The sequence below is a fragment of the Montipora capricornis genome, chromosome 6 (genome assembly GCF_036669925.1).
Source record: "Montipora capricornis isolate CH-2021 chromosome 6, ASM3666992v2, whole genome shotgun sequence".
Taxonomy (NCBI): domain Eukaryota; kingdom Metazoa; phylum Cnidaria; class Anthozoa; order Scleractinia; family Acroporidae; genus Montipora; species Montipora capricornis.
The window spans coordinates 45,089,588-45,109,587 of NC_090888.1; the positions used below are offsets into that span (position 1 = coordinate 45,089,588).

The 20,000-nt window shown below is 38.9% G+C and overlaps 2 protein-coding genes and 1 long non-coding RNA gene across 3 annotated transcripts in view; 2 read left to right on the forward strand and 1 right to left on the reverse strand.

Annotated features, from left to right (window-relative positions):
• LOC138052231 (spermidine synthase-like) overlaps positions 1–11,292 on the forward strand; it is an 11,468-nt gene extending 176 nt beyond the window's left edge. The window contains exons 2-9 of the mRNA XM_068898616.1: positions 239–394; positions 1,348–1,468; positions 2,076–2,168; positions 2,925–3,078; positions 6,161–6,244; positions 6,358–6,503; positions 8,436–8,558; positions 10,224–11,292. Coding sequence (XP_068754717.1) covers positions 264–394; positions 1,348–1,468; positions 2,076–2,168; positions 2,925–3,078; positions 6,161–6,244; positions 6,358–6,503; positions 8,436–8,558; positions 10,224–10,238 — 867 coding nt within the window. The 5' untranslated portion in view covers positions 239–263 and the 3' untranslated portion in view covers positions 10,239–11,292. The remainder of the gene's footprint in view (positions 1–238; positions 395–1,347; positions 1,469–2,075; positions 2,169–2,924; positions 3,079–6,160; positions 6,245–6,357; positions 6,504–8,435; positions 8,559–10,223) is intronic.
• A 194-nt stretch (positions 11,293–11,486) lies between these two features.
• LOC138052232 (uncharacterized) lies at positions 11,487–19,078 on the reverse strand. The gene is made up of 4 exons (XM_068898617.1): positions 18,844–19,078; positions 15,023–15,145; positions 13,996–14,304; positions 11,487–11,788 (listed from the first exon to the last, which is right to left on the reverse strand). The coding sequence occupies exons 1-4, from the start codon at positions 18,905–18,907 to the stop codon at positions 11,622–11,624; spliced, it is 663 nt and encodes a 220-aa protein (XP_068754718.1). The 5' UTR covers positions 18,908–19,078; the 3' UTR covers positions 11,487–11,621.
• Positions 19,079–19,484: 406 nt separating this feature from the next.
• LOC138052233 (uncharacterized) overlaps positions 19,485–20,000 on the forward strand; it is a 5,265-nt gene continuing 4,749 nt past the window's right edge. The window contains exon 1 of the long non-coding RNA XR_011133034.1: positions 19,485–19,604. This is a non-coding gene — a long non-coding RNA (uncharacterized lncRNA). The remainder of the gene's footprint in view (positions 19,605–20,000) is intronic.

The following is a 20,000-nucleotide window of genomic DNA, read 5'->3' on the forward strand; positions in this document are numbered from 1 at the left end:
AGATCAATGTGATCTTGAGTATTCTGGTTATAAAATACGGATTTTAGCCTGGACAGTGGAAAGTATCAGCACGGGCGTGCGACTACCGATTAGATGTTCCAATACAATGCGTGAAGAACTTTAGTTAAGCTCATTAATTTCTTTATATTTATTAATGTAATGGTCGAAACAGGAAATTTTAATTTCTTTTGTGTGTCAACAGTAGACTTAATTTTCTTTTTTTATTCACTTTGTTTAGATTTGTAATTTAATTTCAAATTAAAATGAATAACATTCAAAATGGTTGGTTTTCGGAAAAGAGTGACCAGTGGCCCGGACAAGCATTTTCTCTTGAGGTGGAAGAGATTTTGTTTGAAGGAAAATCAAAATATCAAGATATTGTAGTGTTCAAAAGGTAAGTTTGGTTTGTCTCAATAAACGTATGGACTACATGATTTTTTGGTTTCATAATTTGGGTTGGAGGCAGTGGACCAGCCTAAGGACTGATTCAGATGCCTTCCTTTTCATGAGCTGAACTTAATTTGAGTTTCGGCCGACACAGATTAAGAAAAGGACGCCTGTTGATTCAGACGTTGAACTTAATTGGCCGATCCACAGCCGTTCCTTATCCATTTCGAAGAAAACCAATTCATTTTGTCAGCGCTTTTTAAGTAGAGGGCAAAATATGGTTTATGCATTAAGTTCAGCACATGAAAAGTTGATGCCCGAATCAAACCATGCTAAAGCCGAAAATTCCCAGCTAGACCGCAGGTGAAAAGAACGCCTGAGCCATTCCAAATTAAAATAGCCGTTCTTAATTGAGAATCAGACGGCAAACTTCTCATGTACTTAATTCAATGTATTAAGTTCGGCTCATGAAAATTACGGCACCTGAATCGGACCTAATCTACCACTGATTGTATCCCATAATCATGTGTCGTCATGAATGCTGAGTGAATTTGTTGGGTTTTTACCTTTTTGCTCTGAGAGGATTTTCGTCACCTAAAATCAGCTTCACAGGTTCAGAAAACCAGTGTCTCATTTTATTTGATTTTTAGTCTTAGAAGCTTGAGAGTTATCAAAAAAGTGATTGTAATAGTAATTGTTATTACACCTTTGGTCCCAAGCCCTAACAGAGACAGCGATAAGGTTAGGGCTGCCTTTTTGAGAACACACTTTGGGATTTCTCGTAAAAGACATTTGATCTGTGATACTGTTGTTTAAATAGATTATGTTATGGGTGTTGTTTTTTGGGTTCTGGTATCTGTATTTGGAACACTGAAGCACTGTCTGCAAATTAATTTCTTCCCACATCTGAAGGAATTTGGCAATTAAATTCTTGATGTGTATGCATTATTCATCTTGCAGCAAATTCCATGGGAGAGTTCTTGTTCTTGATGGAGTGATTCAATGTACTGAGAGTGATGAATTCTCTTATCAAGAGATGATCACATTCCTCCCTCTTAATTCACATCCATGTCCAAAAAAGGTGAGGTGACTAATATCTAGCATTTAATGATCGACCACTTTGCTATCCAATTCCTTTAAATGCAATTATTGAAGCAGTTTAACAAAGTTGACAACAATGAGCTAGTGTTACACTGGTCTGGGCCCATCGATCATCTAAGAACAATCAGCAGTGTTTGGCAAAGGCGCATGCTCATTCAGTCGCTTAACCACCTGGCCATTTTACCACCCACTTTGTACTGTCCTAAATTTGTCCAGTTGGGTTTTTGCTTTCCCCCCTCCCCTCCCTACTTCTACTGTTTATCAGTGTGGTGGATGCCCTTGGATGCCTGGCATGGGGGCTCATGGCATTGACACGATCCCTGCTCTATTTCATAAAATTGAACAAACCTGCCACTTTGAGTGATGGTTGAATCAGCATTTTAGTGACGCATTGACTCCTGGGACTTGCAACATGCATATAACAGATTTTACTCTGTCTAATGTCAGACAATTTTACTCAATTCCCATGGCAGCAGGTTCAGGAGTCAATGGTTTAACTCAACCTGACTACATCCACTCAAAAACTGTGTCCTTTAATAAAGATTTTGCATGTGGTAATGTAAGATTTACTTCTTTTTGCATGTTAGGTTCTAATTGTTGGTGGTGGTGACGGAGGGGTGATAAGAGAGGTTTCAAAACATCATGCTGTTGAAGCTATTGTTCAATGCGAAATAGATGAGGTAAGTAAAAAAAAGGGACAGGGAAAAGAAGCTTAGACATGCAGATACTGTACATGCTGAAAAAGGTTATGGATAAACATAGTTGTATGCTGTTGATGAATTGTTTTTTTTTTCCCGTGATATTACGTATCTAAATAACTTGATTATTTTTTAACTATCAGGGTTTTCAACATTCTCGTAACATAGCAGACATACTGTATTTCTGAATGCACCAGAAGAAATTTTTGTGCATTACAAACGTGAGCTACACGTACCTAGGGGGTGTCTGGAGCCATGCTTCCCCCCCCCCCCCTCCCTCCCTCCCAGGCAAGGCTGGAGTTCACTTGATTTGTCTTTAAAAAGTAACTAAAAAAATTACAAAAAGAAATTTAAAGCCCCTCACATATTGGCATATTTATTTTGTTTGAATTTCCATGTCTGTAATGCACCTATCAATCACCTATCAATGTTAAGCCTCAGGAAGGGGGCCCAACTCCCCCCCATTTATCCCTGGGGCTTAACATTGATAGGTGCATTGATAATAGCGCATTTAACGTGACTTCAATAGTTTTTCCCTGAAGCATTCTTGGAAATATCACTTTTTTTGTCTCTATATATATCTTGAGATTTTCTAAATATCTCAAAAAAATATCTGGATATTGGTGTCTAGGCCTATCTAGACTCTTATTGACAATGGCAATTTATACAATCAGATTGGGAGATTACAACCAATTGTGGTAAAAGTTAAATTTTAATGTAACAATTTTCACTTTGCAGAAAGTCATTGAAGTGAGTAAGAAGTATTTGCCAAGCATGGCGTCTGGTTTTAGTTCACCAAAGCTGACCCAATATATTGGTGATGGCTTTGAATACATGAAGGAACATGAAAATGAATTTGATATTGTCATTACCGATTCATCAGACCCTGTAGGTATGTTTCCTTACAAGAAAAGCTACTTTTCTTTCTATACTTGGATAAAAGAATTATTTTGAATTCATATTAGATGAATTCGGGTCATATCTGGGCTGAGACTAATTAAACCCCTCGAAAACCAAAGCCTTGTGGGTGGGGCCAAGGACATGAAGTGGAGAGAAATGTCCCTTTGGATTTATACCGCCAGAAGGATGACAATTCAAGTCCTGGGGGCATTTGTCTCCTATGATGGGCAACAAAGTGAAAATAAAATACACTAGACACCCTTCTTGCCACTTGGAGTGTTGGAAGCTCTTTCACGGTTTGGTAGAGCTCACATTTATTTAATACCTTTTATTATATGGCAAGCAATTCTCAGCCTAAATGAAGCACTCAAATTGGCTGGTTTCGGTCAGGATTTTACAGTTATACAAACCGATTTCATGGAAACGGTCTGTTTCTGTATTTTTTTTCTCTCCCGGGAAATTCAAGTTGCGTGAAACACAAAAACTTTCATATATAAAAAGTGGAATTTAATTTTCTCATCACAACAGTACAATTATAGCAAGCAGAATTTTATTAGTTTTGAATGAAGGTTGGCATTCAAAGTTCGCTGATGGAAGACAAAGATTACAAACATTCACAAACCGGTGAAGTGTCCGATCGCTCAAAGAAACGATGCCATATAATGAACAACTTACTAACCTCACTTGCTCGGGACAAGATTGGGCGTCGTTTTTGTACGGACCTTGCTACGCACAGACAGTACTGCCATGACCACAGGCCAAGATTCCTCAGTACGGCCCTTGCGCTCTTTTAGTATTTTTATAGCCTGCAAACAGGCTTTTCCATTGAAAATGGCACACAGTCAAAATATAGGGGCTTGCTTACTAGTTTCAAAACTAGTGACCAAACCCCTACATGTACATTTTGACTGTGTGTCATTTTCAATGAAGGAGCCTGTTAGCAGGCTAGTATTTTTCTATCATGTGTGATCTTACATGCTCACATTTTTCTGCCGATACAACTAGGTATTGGGTTTTATAACGGCTAGCCTTAAGAGTGTTTTTCTCCTCTTTCAACTTGAAATAACTTGTGCAAAACACTTTCTTTAAGGTTGTACTTTTAGAATTTTAGTGAAATATTAAGATCTAGCATTGTATAATGGAATAAGCAAAGTTGAATGATGCAATTTATTCCATTGTGAAGATGAAGTTTCAAGAATATACTAAGTACACCTGGCATGTTTTGAGGTTTGGTCTGTTCAAGAATATTGTTGATTAAACTGATGTCTGATATATGATAAAACCTGTTTGAATGGGGTTAATTAAAATGTTGATTGGGCACCTTTGCCACCCAGATTTACAAAAGTTTGGAAAGCACGTAACTTAGATAAAATTCCTCATTTGCAGAAAAGCTTCTTACACTTCTTTGGAAACTGACATTTCACTGTCTTTGAATTCAGCATGGAGTTAGCATATGGTTTACTGCCTCAACTTTCTGATGACACATTTGGCAATGAGAGTCATGCTGTGTTCTGTCTGTATTTATTATAGCACTGATTGCATTTATTTCTTTGCACCGCCACCAACAGCCCCCCTGTCTCCTCCTTCAGTCAATCAGATACCCTTGTTGGAGCCACATCCAGGTCTAAATCTATTTGTCTAAAGAATTGCCCATGACCTCTCTTTTCCTCGTAACTCCTTTAATCTGTTGTCCATCTTTCTTTTCTTAAAAGCGATAGTACTTTCCAGATCTGCACACTCTTTGCGTTTTGCTGCCTTCTCGACGCTTGGAAATATGGAAGAGACCCAATCATGCCAGATCCACGTATTAATTCCTTGTATCGTACGGTATTGCCACCATTGAGTTTTGATTTCAGCAGACCCATGTGAGTCCTTTTTTTGTCAGGCATTTGGCTTCCAATATCTTCAGTGAACACCCACACTGTGTGGACAAGTGACTCTAGGCCCTTTTCACTTTTAGAATAAAGTTTAAAGTGCCCCTGTGATAAAAAAAAAAAGCACATCCTTTTTTTCTTCAGATTTTGAAAGTGTTTTTGCTTAACACCTGACTCGCAAAATTTGGAGCTTTGATTTTTATCCAAGGTCATTTACTTTGAGTGTAAGTTTTCGATTTGTCTACTATTACTCATGGTTCAAAACAGACCGACTGGACCTCAGAGGGTTGGATCCAGGGAAAAGTGACGTCAGTTAGTCACTAGCCTAAAATTTCAGTGTGTGAATGCAGCTTACATGTATTACATGACTTTTGTATATATGTGCAAGATACAAGTTTAAAAGTCTGAAAGCCGAAAGCTCCTGTGCTACATATTAATTCTGCAGCGTACACGCATTGTATTCTTAAACTAATGAGCCTTTGACGTCATTTTCTCCTCGATCCAGCTCTCTCAAGATCTTAAAGTTACATGTAAATGGCGGACCTTTAAATAGGAAAATTCCAGTTTAAATAAACAGGTGTCTTTTTGAAATCAAAACTTAAAACTTTGGTCGCTTAGTGTTTAGTTAACATAGTTTTGAAATCCAAAGAAAAATAAGAATTGATTTTTTTGGTCAGAGGAGCACTTAAAGGTCGTCTGTGAACATTAAATTCGTATGCAAATCTCTACTTTCTATAAAGTAGAAGGGTCAATGCAATCATTGCAATAACAAACAAGATGGCTGAAAGGGCCTCTTCCTAACATACAGTATTCCTCTTTGGATGTGCACTCCTTCAAGAATACATATGTACTTGAGCCTGACGTTAGTTCTGCTCTCGATGCAGCTGTTTCATACTTTCACTCAGTATAGCTTCTTCATATTCTCTGCAATTCCAAAGATGTTCAAACATTCTTCTAACCACAAATGAGGCCCAATATCATTGGCTCGGCTTTCTTTAATCAATCGATGTCATTGTCACATTTTTTGGTTAGTCCTTGCATGCCCTAAGACCATCCTGTTGTTGTTGTTGTTGTTATTGTTATTGTCATTGTCATTATTATTATTTTTTTTTTCTTAACAATCATTGATGATTAATAATTACAAATTATTGCTACTACTACTTAACACACTTTTTCATTATAATACTTTTATTCTTTTAGGTCCTGCAGAATCATTGTTCCAACAACCATATTATGAACTCATGAAGAAAGCTTTAAAACCTGATGGCATTTTGTGTTGTCAAGGTACAAAGGGAACTGAACTGCTCACTGACTTTCCTGATTCTCGCACTTTTCAGTCTTTGAAGGGAAAAAGACGACTGTTGAATTAAAAACGTGTTTTTCTTTTCTTTCTTCAGGTGAATGTGTATGGTTAGAGCTTCCTCTCATCAAGTCCATCCTAGATTTCAGCAAGAAGCTGTTTCCAGTTGTTAATTATGGCTTTACTACGGTACCCACCTACCCATCTGGACAGATAGGATTTATACTGTGTAGCAAAAACAAGGTTTCTTATCTATAAATTGCTTACTTGTTGGTTGTTCAAAATATCGTTGAGTGTTCAAAATATGGCGATGCAAAATACAGAGTTTTAGCACCGATGACGAGTACGACTACGAGTACGAGATCTGAAAGCAAGTTCCAAGGAGCATACGCAAAGTCTCAAATCTCGTACTGCGGACTCGCGGTACGACGAATTTGAAGTGAAAAGTCGTAGTGGGAAAACGAGTTAGACCGTCGGCCGTAAATTCGATTTAATTTTATACTTTGCTGGTTTTAAATGCGCTTTAGACTATTTCGTTTAGTCCCAATCGATAATCGATAATCGAGGTTCTACTGTACAGTAACGTACATACATATTCATTCAAGTTTTGTGGGGAAAATAGGATATTGGCTCTGATTTTGCAAATGGGCACCGTTATAACTGCTTTCAGAACTGTAGCCCGTGTTTGCGCTCGCCGTGAAGTAAAGAAACGAAGGAAGGAAAATATCCATTTTTTTTACGACAGCTAATTTTTTTAGCAGATTTATCCTGACAGGAACTCGATAGACTGATTATTAGTGGTTTGCTTTTATTTGCTTTTGCCACGGTAGCCGCAGCTTTACTCAGAAAAGCCGAAATCAAAGGTTGGAAAACCGACTTCTGATCGAAATTCGTTCAGGTGTAAGCTAAACTTACCTTTTTTACAAGTTTCCATCAATGAGCTAAGCAGTTTTAATCTCAATAGATTGACTCTAAACAAATCGCAAAATAAACTCACACTTGTTCAAGCTTCTCGTAAGTGTGGAAAGTCTTCTACCCGAAAATTGACCAGTCATAAAATTTCTTTAAAACTATCATGCCACAAGGTAACGTGATGTACATCAAAAAGCACAGAGAATTCTTCGTGATCGATGAAGGCCATTTAACAGGCCTAAGAGATGTAGCTCTTAAACATCTCGTAGCGCCATTTTTAACATAACGCGCTTGTAGCGCTTTCAGCGCTTTCATAAACTTTTTATACTGAACGTGAAAGCGCCCGCTAGCGTTGATTAAAAAAGGCGCCAAATTATTCTAGTACTCGTTTTTTATGTATGGCGTAATGCTTAACCTTATTTTTTCGACTATGGGTACGACTACGAGAACGAACTAAACTCGTATTCATAGTCGAACTCGTCGTCGGTGCTAAAAGTCTCTAATGTTGCAAAGGAGCAGGGCTGCCGTAGTGGTGAAATCATTCACCTCCTACCCGGGTTCGATACACAAACTTAGTCGGGTCCAATACTGTTTACGGTCCGTAAACAGCAGTAAGCATGCGCGACACAGAAAAGTCAGCTCATGAAAAGACCTAATATAGATGTGTTATGCTTTATTCTGTAAGTATGTGCGAATAAAAACCTTGAACTGTGCTGACCTCTTACAACCACAACCTGACTTCTGCTTGTCGAGTCGTCTTTACTTTTTAATTGTCAATCAGACTATTGTGACTTTGCTAATTGGGTCAGGGGTGGGAGAAATTACCTTTGCTTAACCATTTCGGCCTCTCCTTCATCCCTAGCTATTGGGGAGTTTAGGAAATGACGACTGCTGCGGCACCAGAAACGTGACATAAGCAAAATGGTGACGTGATTTTAGGTACTGTAGCCACTCATGGGTTGTCTTCAGTATTTCTTGTTCACGTTGTACGATATAGGTGAAAATTCTATAACAGGATTGGTAGGAATGGTTTGAGAGGGAAAAAAACAACGAATGATTCACCGTTGAATTTTACGTTGCTCATTTGGTTATTTCACGTTCTTGTCTTTCGTCGAGTACAAAAATAAATGTACTAATATGCGTGCCAAACGTTCAACAACCCATCGTTCCTCTTTAAACCAAGAATGTTGCTTTCTAGCGTTTCTAATGCCGTAGCCCGGCGTCTTGGTTTTTAAACTGATTGTTTTCTTTTGCCGTTTTCAGAACACAATATTTCAAGACCCCGTCACAGTGTTTAGTGAGAAGGAGGTTGAAGAAATGGGACTTAAATATTATAATGCAGACGTTCACAAAAGTGCGTTTGTTTTGCCACAATTCGTAAGAAAGGTAATTAAGATAATGATAGAGGATGAAGTCCCTTGGTGATTGTTCACACTGTACATGCAGGAAGAATGTTGTATGCTCTAGAAAAGTCCTAGGAGGTAAATCACCTTACAGCAAAAAATGCGTGAGAAATAGGAGGCAGGCGTTTAAGGGAGGGGGCTGGAAGAAAATTCTGGGGTGGGGGAGGGGGGGGGGGGGAGACGGGGAAACTTATACCATATCATTTATTAACTTAAGCTCGTACTGTTATGTGTCTCGTTTTACAAAATGGTAATGGTAATGCATTTATATATTCCATTTTCTATTTACTTTTTCAAATGCTCTTTACAAACAATCGAAAGCTTCCAACCAATTTGCATGTTCTTGTCCTGGGTGTTTTCTGAATTGAAAACAAGTAGTTAGACCCGGTGGCATTCAGCTCATTTATTTCGCCAATTATGAGCTTCAGTAACCATTGGTGTGCCTAGCAAACATTCCCATTTAAACGAGAAGCTCCGATTTTCCGCTTTGACTGGCGGGGCGAAAGGAACAGTTGCTTTGCACCCCAATTTCCGCACAACCAGAATGCGTAGAAATCTTCGCGCGCTTCACAGGCTATTTCGTACCAAATACAGTCTAACATAACTAAAAGCAAAATTAAGGTAATTCATTAGTATTGCATTGCGCATCCCTACTGCGCACGATTTTCGCGTCAGTAGCGCGCGCAAATCCGCGCGCACATGTGCACCTGCGCGTACAAAACGTAAGAGATTTCGCTCAAACTAAACCCGATAGCGAAATAAATGCTCCTTTTCTCTCAAACGAGCACGGTGACCCCCGATTTTTTTTTTCAGGTATTTGCTAAGAACAGTCTAATAAAGAACATATTTAAAGAGGAAAAAAAGTTTGATAGTAGAACACGATTTTTGTTGGAAAACAGTTCCGTACTGTGTGTATTTTATCCAAGGCGAGGACTTCAAGCTAACCACGGAACTGTCCCAAAAAGTACACAACCAGGGAATCAAAGTCGGCGTAAATGAAGCATTACTGATGTAAATAAAAGAAGCTTTATTTTCAAAATAAAATTTTGTGTCTTTGAAGTAACCAAGACTTAATTCTGTATGAAGGTGATTCGAATTTTTAACGCAAAAACAGTAAAAATACCCCATTTTAAGAGCCTGCTGACGCGTAAACAAGCACGGTGACCCCATTTTTTTATTGCATTTTTTTAATGTTCATATCATGAATGTTAATTATGCCAAGTTTCCAAAAAAGTTTGATAGCAGAACAATTTCAAGGGAATTACCTTAAAGCAATCCTTACTGGATATGAACGCGTTAGCGCAACAACTTTCGGTGTTAGCGAACTGACCCGGTTTGCTCGAAGTTTGTTAGCTCTCACCAGCTATAAAGATCACGACCTTTAGATTTTCATACCCCTTAACCAATGGTAACAAGTGATATGCATGAGTCTGGTTCGAGTACTCTGTCCTGGGGCCTGGTACCTGAAAGCTATTTTCAAGCTAACTAAAATGAAATGACTCAGAACCTCTCCCGTCTTAAGATATAAACGGAGGTTTTGGAACGGGACCCTTGACATCACGAAACGATTGATTGCTTGTAGGTGGCAGGGCTATTCGTTCAAACCTCAATTGCTCACTTGTATTTTTCTTATTTAATTTGTTTGTAGGAACTTTCATCCTGATCATGGATAAAAGGCGTAGGGATATAGTCTTTGCAACATTTCCGCTTGACTGTATACATACTCGAGTCGGTGTTTTAATTAAACTACACAAAATATCGAGATGACTCATACGGTGAAATCTCGATTTAAGTACCAGGGGAGTGAGAAAATTAGTTAGTTATATCGAGATTTCGTTACATCGAAAACCTCGTTATAACGATTTTTTAGAGCAACAGCAGAAATGTTTCTTACATCGAGGTATAGTTAATTTTTTGCAACCGTATTGTAAGAGTTAAGTTGCTCCATAGAGTACCCAGCTCTGAATTGTGATTTGTTAAGATCTGTGGCTACAATTTTCAATGCACAAAGCTGCGTTGCCCGTTAACTGAACAGTATATGATATTTCAGGCTTTCTCAGGATACGAGTTCTAGTCTGCTTATATAACATACTTAAATAATCGAAAACTATTTTAAATGCTAGATAAAACGTTTTTGGTCTTTTTTTGACATCATCATTTGTTGTATTTTGATGTTTATTTGTTATATCGAGGTAGATTGTACACTTGGGTCTCCAAATTGTGTTCGTTGTAACGAGCATTTCATTTCATGGAGGTTCGTTATATCGACGTTCTGTTTCACCTTACATTTTGCTTTGACCGGGCTGAGGAATTATATTCATTATATCGAGGACTTAATTGTATAGACGTTTCTTAAATCGACGTTCCACTGTAAGAGGTTTTTCACTTGAACCGTGCGCAAGAACTTTCAAATGTTGTGTAACAACGTCGACATCCATGTTGTCTCGCAGGTAGTACGCCCAAACGGTGACTGATCCGTACGCGCACTGTAATTGGTCAATTTGTGGGATGACATTCTGCACTGAGTCTGGCACCCTAAATTTGAGTTGTTTTTTTTTTTTTTTTTTACTTGATTCAAAGAACGTCATGGAGAGATGTGATAGATGTTTTACGAACCTTGTTCTCTCAAAAAGTAGCGCCAGTTTTTCAGTTCATTTTATAGCCCAAGTATGAAGCAGATAGACAATAAAATTAACTGGAAGGACGAGGAGTACTAAGTTCGGCCTGGTTTTTGAAAACGAGGTGAGTATTATAGAGGTTCATATGGACGTTCGTACTCTATGTCTATCTATGCAGGCTGTGTTTTCCCTAGATATCGACTTTTCAATAGATATCAATTTTTCTTTCGCTTTCTTACTATTAGTTCGTCCAAAGCACACTTGCTATACAATGAAAACAACATACAGGACACTTTGAAGTTAACCATTTTAATCGTTTACTTTTGGTTGAAGAACGTGTATACGTGATTCACATGCAGAAATTTTATTGTTGTTCAACAGTGGAAGATGAGTACCGGTGTCAAATCCTCTGTCATTTACCTATCCCGTCAGTAATATTTACCATATCTCATCCTCAGGCGGTTAAATTGATTGGTTAATCTCTCGGGGGTCTGCTGAGCCATGGGCTCGGGCTCTTGTTTCCTTGGTAACAAGCGCTCCAGTTTGTCAGCCACCTCATTCAATCTCACTCCTCCGCGTTGTAGCTCTTGTGAACCTATTTTGATAAGGAAGCAAGTATAATATAATTACACTCGCTGTGTTCTCAAATCAATGCATGGTTGAGTTGAAGTCGCCAACTGTCTCGTGGTCGTGAATCGTGACTGTTTTAGTGTTCACTCTATAGAATAGCAAGCATACATGTATCCACGTTTTTGCAATGTGAACGTACACGCTTGCCTGTCTCAGAGAGAGATTTAAATTCGGCTTTCTGGCTAACAGCAAATGACAACCTTTTTGCCGTTGGTGTGTCCCTTAATCTCAGTGTTGAGTAAAAATACTTTCCTCAGAGGGTAAGTCCGTGAATCCCCGAAAGGAAAGGAAAGGAACTTTATTTTAAGTGTCCAGTCGTTCTAGAGCTGAAGCACTAATTGGAGACACTGCAAACTGAAATTAACAATTATCACAAATCAAGTCTAATGTTGGTTTTTTCAGGAGAGGGGAAACCGGAGTACCCGGAGAAAACCTTTTGGTGCAGAGTAGAAAACGAACAAACTCAACCCACATATGACGCAGGATCTGGAATCGAATCCGGGCCACATTGGTGGGAGGCGAGTGCTCTCACCACTGCGCCATTCCTCTCACAACTGCACCCCTGAGCTACCGTCAAAAAATGTCATTACCAGGGTTAGTGACATTTCAGTCATCTCCATTACAATAGGCCATTTTCGAAATATCAAATATTCAGCTTGATAGTGGGGCAGTGAGGACAAAAACAATAGAAACATGTTGAAATGAATGTGAAAAATAGTTCCATATCATCCGCTTTCATTTGTGTTTGTCCTCAGAACGTCTCTTTCAAGCTGAATTTTAATATATCTAAAAAGGCCTATTGCGAAACATGCATCTTTTTGCGTTGGCCGTGTAGCACTTATATTTTAAACAGAATTAACTGAAGAGAGTGTAGTGTAACGTGAAGTGCTAGATTTCTATCCCATATGAACCATGTGAGCGTTAGCCTACTGATGGAACTGGGCCCACACAAGGACAGAGAAAAACTCTGACCAGGGTGGGAATTGAACCCACGACCTTCGGGTTAGATCTCCGCCGCTCTACCGAGTGAGCTACAAGGTCAGACGGGAGCAGGCCGTTGGAACTGAAGATGGCCGTGTAGCACTTCACGTTACACTACACTCTTCAGTTAATGTCGTCTCATTGGTTTTCGTGAAGAACAATGAAAAGCGTCTCTGATTGGTGCATTTATGTTGGCACGAGGAGTGAGCGGGCGTCATAAGTTCAAATAGCCAATCTTTGACTATAAGAACTACACGGCGCATGCTCTCCTACATAGAGTTTCCCAGAGCCTCGGGTTCATGCGCAGTCATAAGATCTGAGGCTCTGGTGACGAGAATGCTTTCATGTGCTAAAAATTTCTCAATAATATAGTTAGGGTTAGATAATTTCAATAGAACAAATATTGCGACTTTCGAGAGGTTAAGCATGAGTTTTACGGCCAACGGGAAACGGCAGGTTCTTGCTTATCATAAAAAGCGTGACAATTCTCTAATTTTATCTTGTCTCGTTCCTTTGAGACGTTGCTTGATACCTGCAGCTAACAAAACAGAAATGAGCTAATTTCAAGCAGGGTTCTTAAATTTTTGGCAAAACCCTAATTTCACTCCGACGTTTGCCTAACCTCTCTTTTATCTGAGAGGCTTTCCCTCCAGAAAGTTTTCTTTGAGAACACTTTATACTCGTGCATGGTTTACTTACGGGACTGGCAGATTGTGAATTTCGAATTTTGCGCAATGGACGAAGACAATAGCCCATTTCCGAGTTGCCGCATGCCTCAGTTTCAAAGCGAGTCCTGGTGCATGCACGTATTCTTATGCAAATCAAACTCATTTCCCTTACAATAGTTGAGCACCAAGACATGTCACTTCGAAACCGAGACAAACAGAAACTCGGAAATGGCTCATTGTGACAGTGTGTTTTGACAGCGTCTGAAGTTAGTCACCCCCTTTTTGAACTTCGAAATAAAGAAGTAGAGTGAAGTCCATAGCAAGCATGTATTAGTTCGAATAAGCATGGATTTTCGGAGTAACTGTGTTCGAATTAAGCATAGTATAAAGACTCAAAAAAAGGGAAAAACCAAAGGAAATGAACGTTAGTTCCAGGGAATTTGAAATTTCTGAGCTCGAAATAACGGAGTTCAGCAGTAAGTCGATAATTTTTCCTGCGACGCAGATTACGTAGTGGACTCACTTATCTCGTAGACAGCGTTTCTCCAAAGTCCGCCGCATTTTTCTTCTTCAGATTCGGCAGCAGGACACCGCGTGAGACAGTCGTTTTGGTCCTCTGCCAATCCGTAAGCCCTTTTATGTTGCTTTGAACACATGCAGAACTTGGCATCTTGAATGGCTGCATAAGCGTAGTCCCTTGATTGACACTCCCCAGCGCATGACCGCACTCCAAGCTCGTTGCGTTTGATTGGAATCATCTTTTCGAAATCGCTTTCAAGTCCGTCCCGGTAACATCCTTTGTAACGCACATTAACGACTGTGCGCTTCTCATCTACAAAGAACATGATGTGGTCATGATATGAATGGGCAACTTGTTCGCAATCGAGGCAACAAATAATGAAAATGATTATCTTGATATTCAAACCTCAAATGAAAGGGTTCTAGCTTCGAACTCTGGTACTGGCATAAAGGTGATCATCATCGTAATCTGTGTTCACTTTGCTTTTATCTACTCTCTGAAAATCCCTACAACGTGATCACATGTTATTTCCAAAAAAGTGCGTAAGCAGCTTAAGGAAGACTGTTGGGTCTTTTGCATCTGTATGTGATTGGCCTTCGAAACATCGTAGTGCGCAGAAAAAATTGGGGATAGTTTTGTATGATCGTTATAATTTGAAGATTAGAATCATCTTTGTTACTATTTTCATCGCCCTACTTCTCCTTTATTTCGCTAAGCAACAGAAAAGAAATCAACTTAATATGGATAGAGGCTCGACGAAAACCTACTGGTTTATTTAGTTCCAAGGCTCAAAGATTTAATCAATTAAAATTGCAATTATGATTATCAGTTTATGATCTATTTATTTGCTAGCCTGCGAGCATGCTCTCTCTCTTCGGTCATTCTACCCCCAACCCCAGTCCCTCAGAGGGCCTGCTCGCAGGCTATTTATTTGCTTGTTTCCTACTTTAAATTGTACATTAACTATGAAATGAGCAAATGAAATTCTATTCTATTCTTTTCTATTCGATCGTTCTTATGCAGTACTAACCTCTTTTGCTGTATCCACACGTTTCCTGGCAGAGAAGCTCCGCGAATTCTGTTTCACATTTCTCGGCTTTTCTCAAGTTAAGGCAAATGCCACACTCACCGATCAATAGATCGCCGAAGAACCCTACAAGAAAGTTGCAAACGTGAGCTTGTCGATGTGTAGTTGTGTCGGGAGACATTCTACGTAGATGGTGGGATTTAACCCCCAAGATTTGCACTTTTGGCTACGTAGCCGTCAGAATGCTCACGAGTATCGGTGAGATTTAAATCCCCAGCGGCCTTCGCCTTTCGCATATCTCGTCGTAAGCATGTCAGTAAGAAAAAGAAGGCTATCTCTTTGAAAGAAATATCTATGCCTTGCTATTTTAGCGTTTTGAGCCACGAATGACAGAGGGCGAAGATGAAAGTCTGCATCCGTTTAGAGTGGACTTTAACAGAGGGGTGAATTTTCTTTCGTTCGCGCTCTCAGCTTGGGCATACATTTTGTTTTGTGGCGATTAGAGTTCTTTTCCTAATTTGTACCATCGTTTTCGCTTTAGCCTGGAAAAGGACCTTTGACTTTAAGTAGGTCCGGCTATTGTGATCCTATTCGTCATTAACATTCTCAAAACTTTTATAAGGCGCTTATAACTTTTGTTAAACTTAACTCATTATTGAAATAGAAGTTGGGACAAAGACTATTCATAATTAATTTTACGGCAATGTTGTTTTAGTTGCATTCAGGGAAAAATGTCCAATTTTAGCCTTAATCACGATTTGGAATTGGCTTTCTTCCTTTCTTACTTGCATAATCTACTATATTCATTTTAAGTTTATTTCCGGGGGCGTAGCAACCTTTATGCCAGTAAGCCCAGGCATAATTGGATACATTGCTACAGCATGTCGCACAAAAACAACAATCCTGAGTGATTTTAGCAGTTTCATAGAGAAAACAAAGATAGTCCAAGATACAATTTAAGTATCAATGGACATGTCTAACTAGCTTGTACACAAATATACCACAAGAAGAGGGAACGAACATAGAAGGCAAGGCATACGAAGTGTTCCACAATTATAACCCACCGATCCCAATACGCTTTGTCTTCCAGGAGATTCAAGTTATCTTTGCGTAACATGTAGCTCTAATAGTACACGATATTGTTTTGGTACCGTATATCATTATAGTGCCATGGTAGATGCCTTAGGTAAATAGCCCCCTGAGATGACATGTGGTTTCTAGTAAAATGCTAAACTCAGAAAGATTGAAGAAAATATGAGGGAATCGAAAAACATTGGCTTCGAGGCTGACATGTTGATCAATTTCAAGTTCCCTTACAACTTCTTTTACACCACAAGTTTAAGCAAGCACTCGGAGCGTCTGACTGCTTTCTAAGACAAAAGTTCACTGACGTTAAGCCCTGTCCGACGGGGTTAGTACTTTGGTGAGAAACGTCAAAATATACGACTTGCGGTCAGAAAGATAGGACCAAAAATTCTATTTTAACGCTCAAAAATGCGAGCTAAGCAAGGTACAGATTTTGTTATTAGCCCGCTTTATACAAAACAAATATTGATGCAAAAGTAAATAAATATTGATAGACAGTTTTTAGAAAGAGCAGAAGGAAGTTTTTAGGAAGTGTCGATCGAGAATAAAATATCAGCAACAAAAATTGCGACATGAAAGCAACTTAAATTTTGAACCGAGAATGTAAACGGTTATCATCAGCGAAAAACACTTTCGGAGATTTTTGCTACGGTCAATTTTTCGATTGTAGTTTAGGCTGCACAAGCGTAAATCGCAAAATCAAAAGTGACATGGAATTCAGCGGGCGCCGTGATCAAGTTACCTTGTATGTTTACTCGCCAAACAAAGGATACACCTGTGTCAAAATGATGGCCAGACACCGGGGTTTTGTTTTTGTTGGTTTTCTTTTTTTTTCTTTCAAGTGTTATAGAAATTGGCAAGAACTGTGCGAATTCAACACAAAGACCACAATCGCCGAACTCGTAAGGCTGATCATTGTTTCTGCAAAGTCAAAAATTTACTCTCCAATACGAGGTTATTTATCACCAGGTAATTTCATAGTTTTGGAAATAGCAGCTGCTCTATTATTGATCAGCGTCTCAAATTCTTGCCGACGTTGGGGCTCATTTTGTTGAAACTCAAGCGCGCTTCCAAAAGACTTGTTTATTTTCGTGATTTATGCACGAGCTGCGGGCCTATTGGCAGCTGACACTAACACACTCTTACAACCCGGCGACATAGTGTGTAGTGCACTTACAGTGCACTACCACAAACACGGAAAAGATATATTGATGATATTTTCGTCCTTTGGGACAACGATAAAACAGAAGTGGACCATTTTATAAAACAAGGTAACAAAAATTCCACCCTTCCAACAAATCCACGGCCGTAATATCAGAGAATGAAATCACTTTTCTCGACACAACGGTGTTTAAAGGGGAACGATTCAAAAACGAATCCATCCTAAACTTTAAAACTCATTACAAGCCCACTGAAACCTTTCAAAATACAGACATTTCATGCCACACTCTAGGCTTAAAAAATAGTTTCATTAAAGGTAAGGTAATGAGACTGCTTAGGAATAATTTTCGAAAACAACATTTGAAGAGAGCCATAATGTACCAGTGGTTTTCTTAGTGTTTTACAGACATCCAGCGTTGCATTGACTTCACGAAAAACGTTCTTTTGTAATGGAAATCGTGTTGATATTAAACAAAGAGTCTCTGATACGTGATGACATAAAAAATATGGTTCCTTGTCTGAAAAATCCCTTAACAGCTGTTTAATAAGACTCTTTCTTACTCCTCTGACTTCCACGAAATCTCAAAGTTTGGAACAGGCTTTCAAACCAAAAGTGGCTGGCTACGCCCCTGATTTCAAAACTAAAGCACTTGCCATACATACTAAGTTAAGATATGCATGTCTAAAGAATGAAAACCCATTCACTCTGGTACTTTTTTCCAGTCTCTATTTTCATCACGGTGAGAACATAACTTCTGGAATTGTTTTCTTTATGCTGTACAAAATTAAACGTTTGAAAACGATCAGTATTTGAAATTGCACGTCTCAACCCCCACGCTTTTTAAAATCCTTTCGGCTGTCTCCCTGTTTATCTGCTATCCGCGCTAAAATGTTTTCAAAGCAATGCGTTAACGTTTTTCAAAAGTTCGAGCCTTTGGTGTCCCTGGCAAAAGCCACGATTTCGCGGTTGGCGTTTTTGGGCGTGTTAGTGTGGATCATGAACAAAAACTCTTCATGAAGTGTCTCGCTCCAATCAAAGGCCCCAGTATCTCTCATCTGAGAACGGCGGTGACAGAAGAAGTAGTTTGTTTCAGTTCCTCATACGACCAGCAGGTTACAAGTTTAATTCAACTCCTGATAGACATGGCAGAAACAGTAACACTAGACTATCATCGATTGCTGGCAAGTTTTCGACATATAAGAATATTTGTGACAAACCAGAAATGTTTAACCCCAGAAACGTGATTATGTGTAAAATGTAAAAGGAGAAAGACAATTGGTTTCAGCATTGCCAGTTTTTTCTGACCCAGTGATCTTTTCCTTATTTTATCTTTTCGTCACGCAAAAAGTTACTTAACCGAGAGAACAGAGTGTATGCTGTTAAAACCAATAAACTAAAAGTTGAAAGAAGGCTTTTAACAAGCAGAGTACTTTTTTGCGCATTGACCGACGTTTCAACTCAGTCAATAATATCTAGAGTAATAGTCGGTCCGAAGTCACTGTTTTGATGCCTCAAGGAAAAAAGGTCCATAAAATCGTGTTACAAACATATTACCAAAACCCAATATTTAACTTACTTTCTTCTTCCACTGACAGCGTGCAAACCAAAAGGCCCAAGAAATGAAATAAAAAGGAAAACATTCCTTGTTGTTTTCAGGAGTTGTACAAAGAGCTCCAAAGACAACTTTACATTCAACAAATTCTTCGCTTTGCTTGTTGGTGGCTGCGGTGCTCTTAAAAACAAAACACGACGCAATATTGACTGCAAAGAAGAAAAGTAACCTTTTAACGTAGATTGCTGTTTGATGCCAGGCAACAAAGTAATTTTTCAAAGAATTTAAAATAAAGCGGTATATTTGTAGAAAGACTGACACCATCTTTGTTGCTATAACACTCTCTTGTTAATGTAATTTGCAGACACGATGCTTTTAGGGTGAAGTAAATCAATTTAAAAGCATTTTAAATTCTATACGACCCCTTTTGCGAGCACAAAAACTATAAAATTTGAAGTGAGAAACTTAAATCTTTTCTGCAAGATTCAAACGACTGTTTCATTGAGTCTTTGTTCATGTCCTGTCCCAAATGCGATATTTTATTATTTGTTCTTTCTTTCTTCTTTTCTTGTTCTTTAATTAAGAAAGCTTAAAATTATGAAGTATAATGAAGTGTCTGATGAAATCTTGCGCATGGCCAAACCGATGCCAACAAAGAGCCCTCTGGAAATTTAAGTAAGGACCTGAATCGGGGTTTCGTCATTTTGCGATTTCGCGCAGTAAACGAGGCTTGGCTCTGTCATAGGATAAAACTCTTTTAAAGTTTACTCCGGAAACTTACGACGGTAAGTGTAGATGCAAATGTAAACTAGCCGTAAATTTCAACGTTTATTTCGGCACGAGGCAATTCAGTTACACCGATGGGCCTTCATAAAAGTCAACTTAACTGCCGTACAAACCGTGAAAACCGATTAACCTTAAGGCGCGTTCGATTGACCGTATTCCGGAATAGGAATACGTGGAATAGAAGTTAGAAATCCTTCGTTTTTACGAAGATTCACATTCAAATTATTAAACACTTACTAAAATGCTATTTTAAGCATATATTATTATCCTTGTTGCTTCAAAAGCACCAGACATACCGTTTTAAATCACCACTCCTCTTATTCTTATTCCGGAATACGGTCAATCGAACGCACCCTTAGCCATCGTGGTTTTACATTAAAGGCCACCTATGCGCA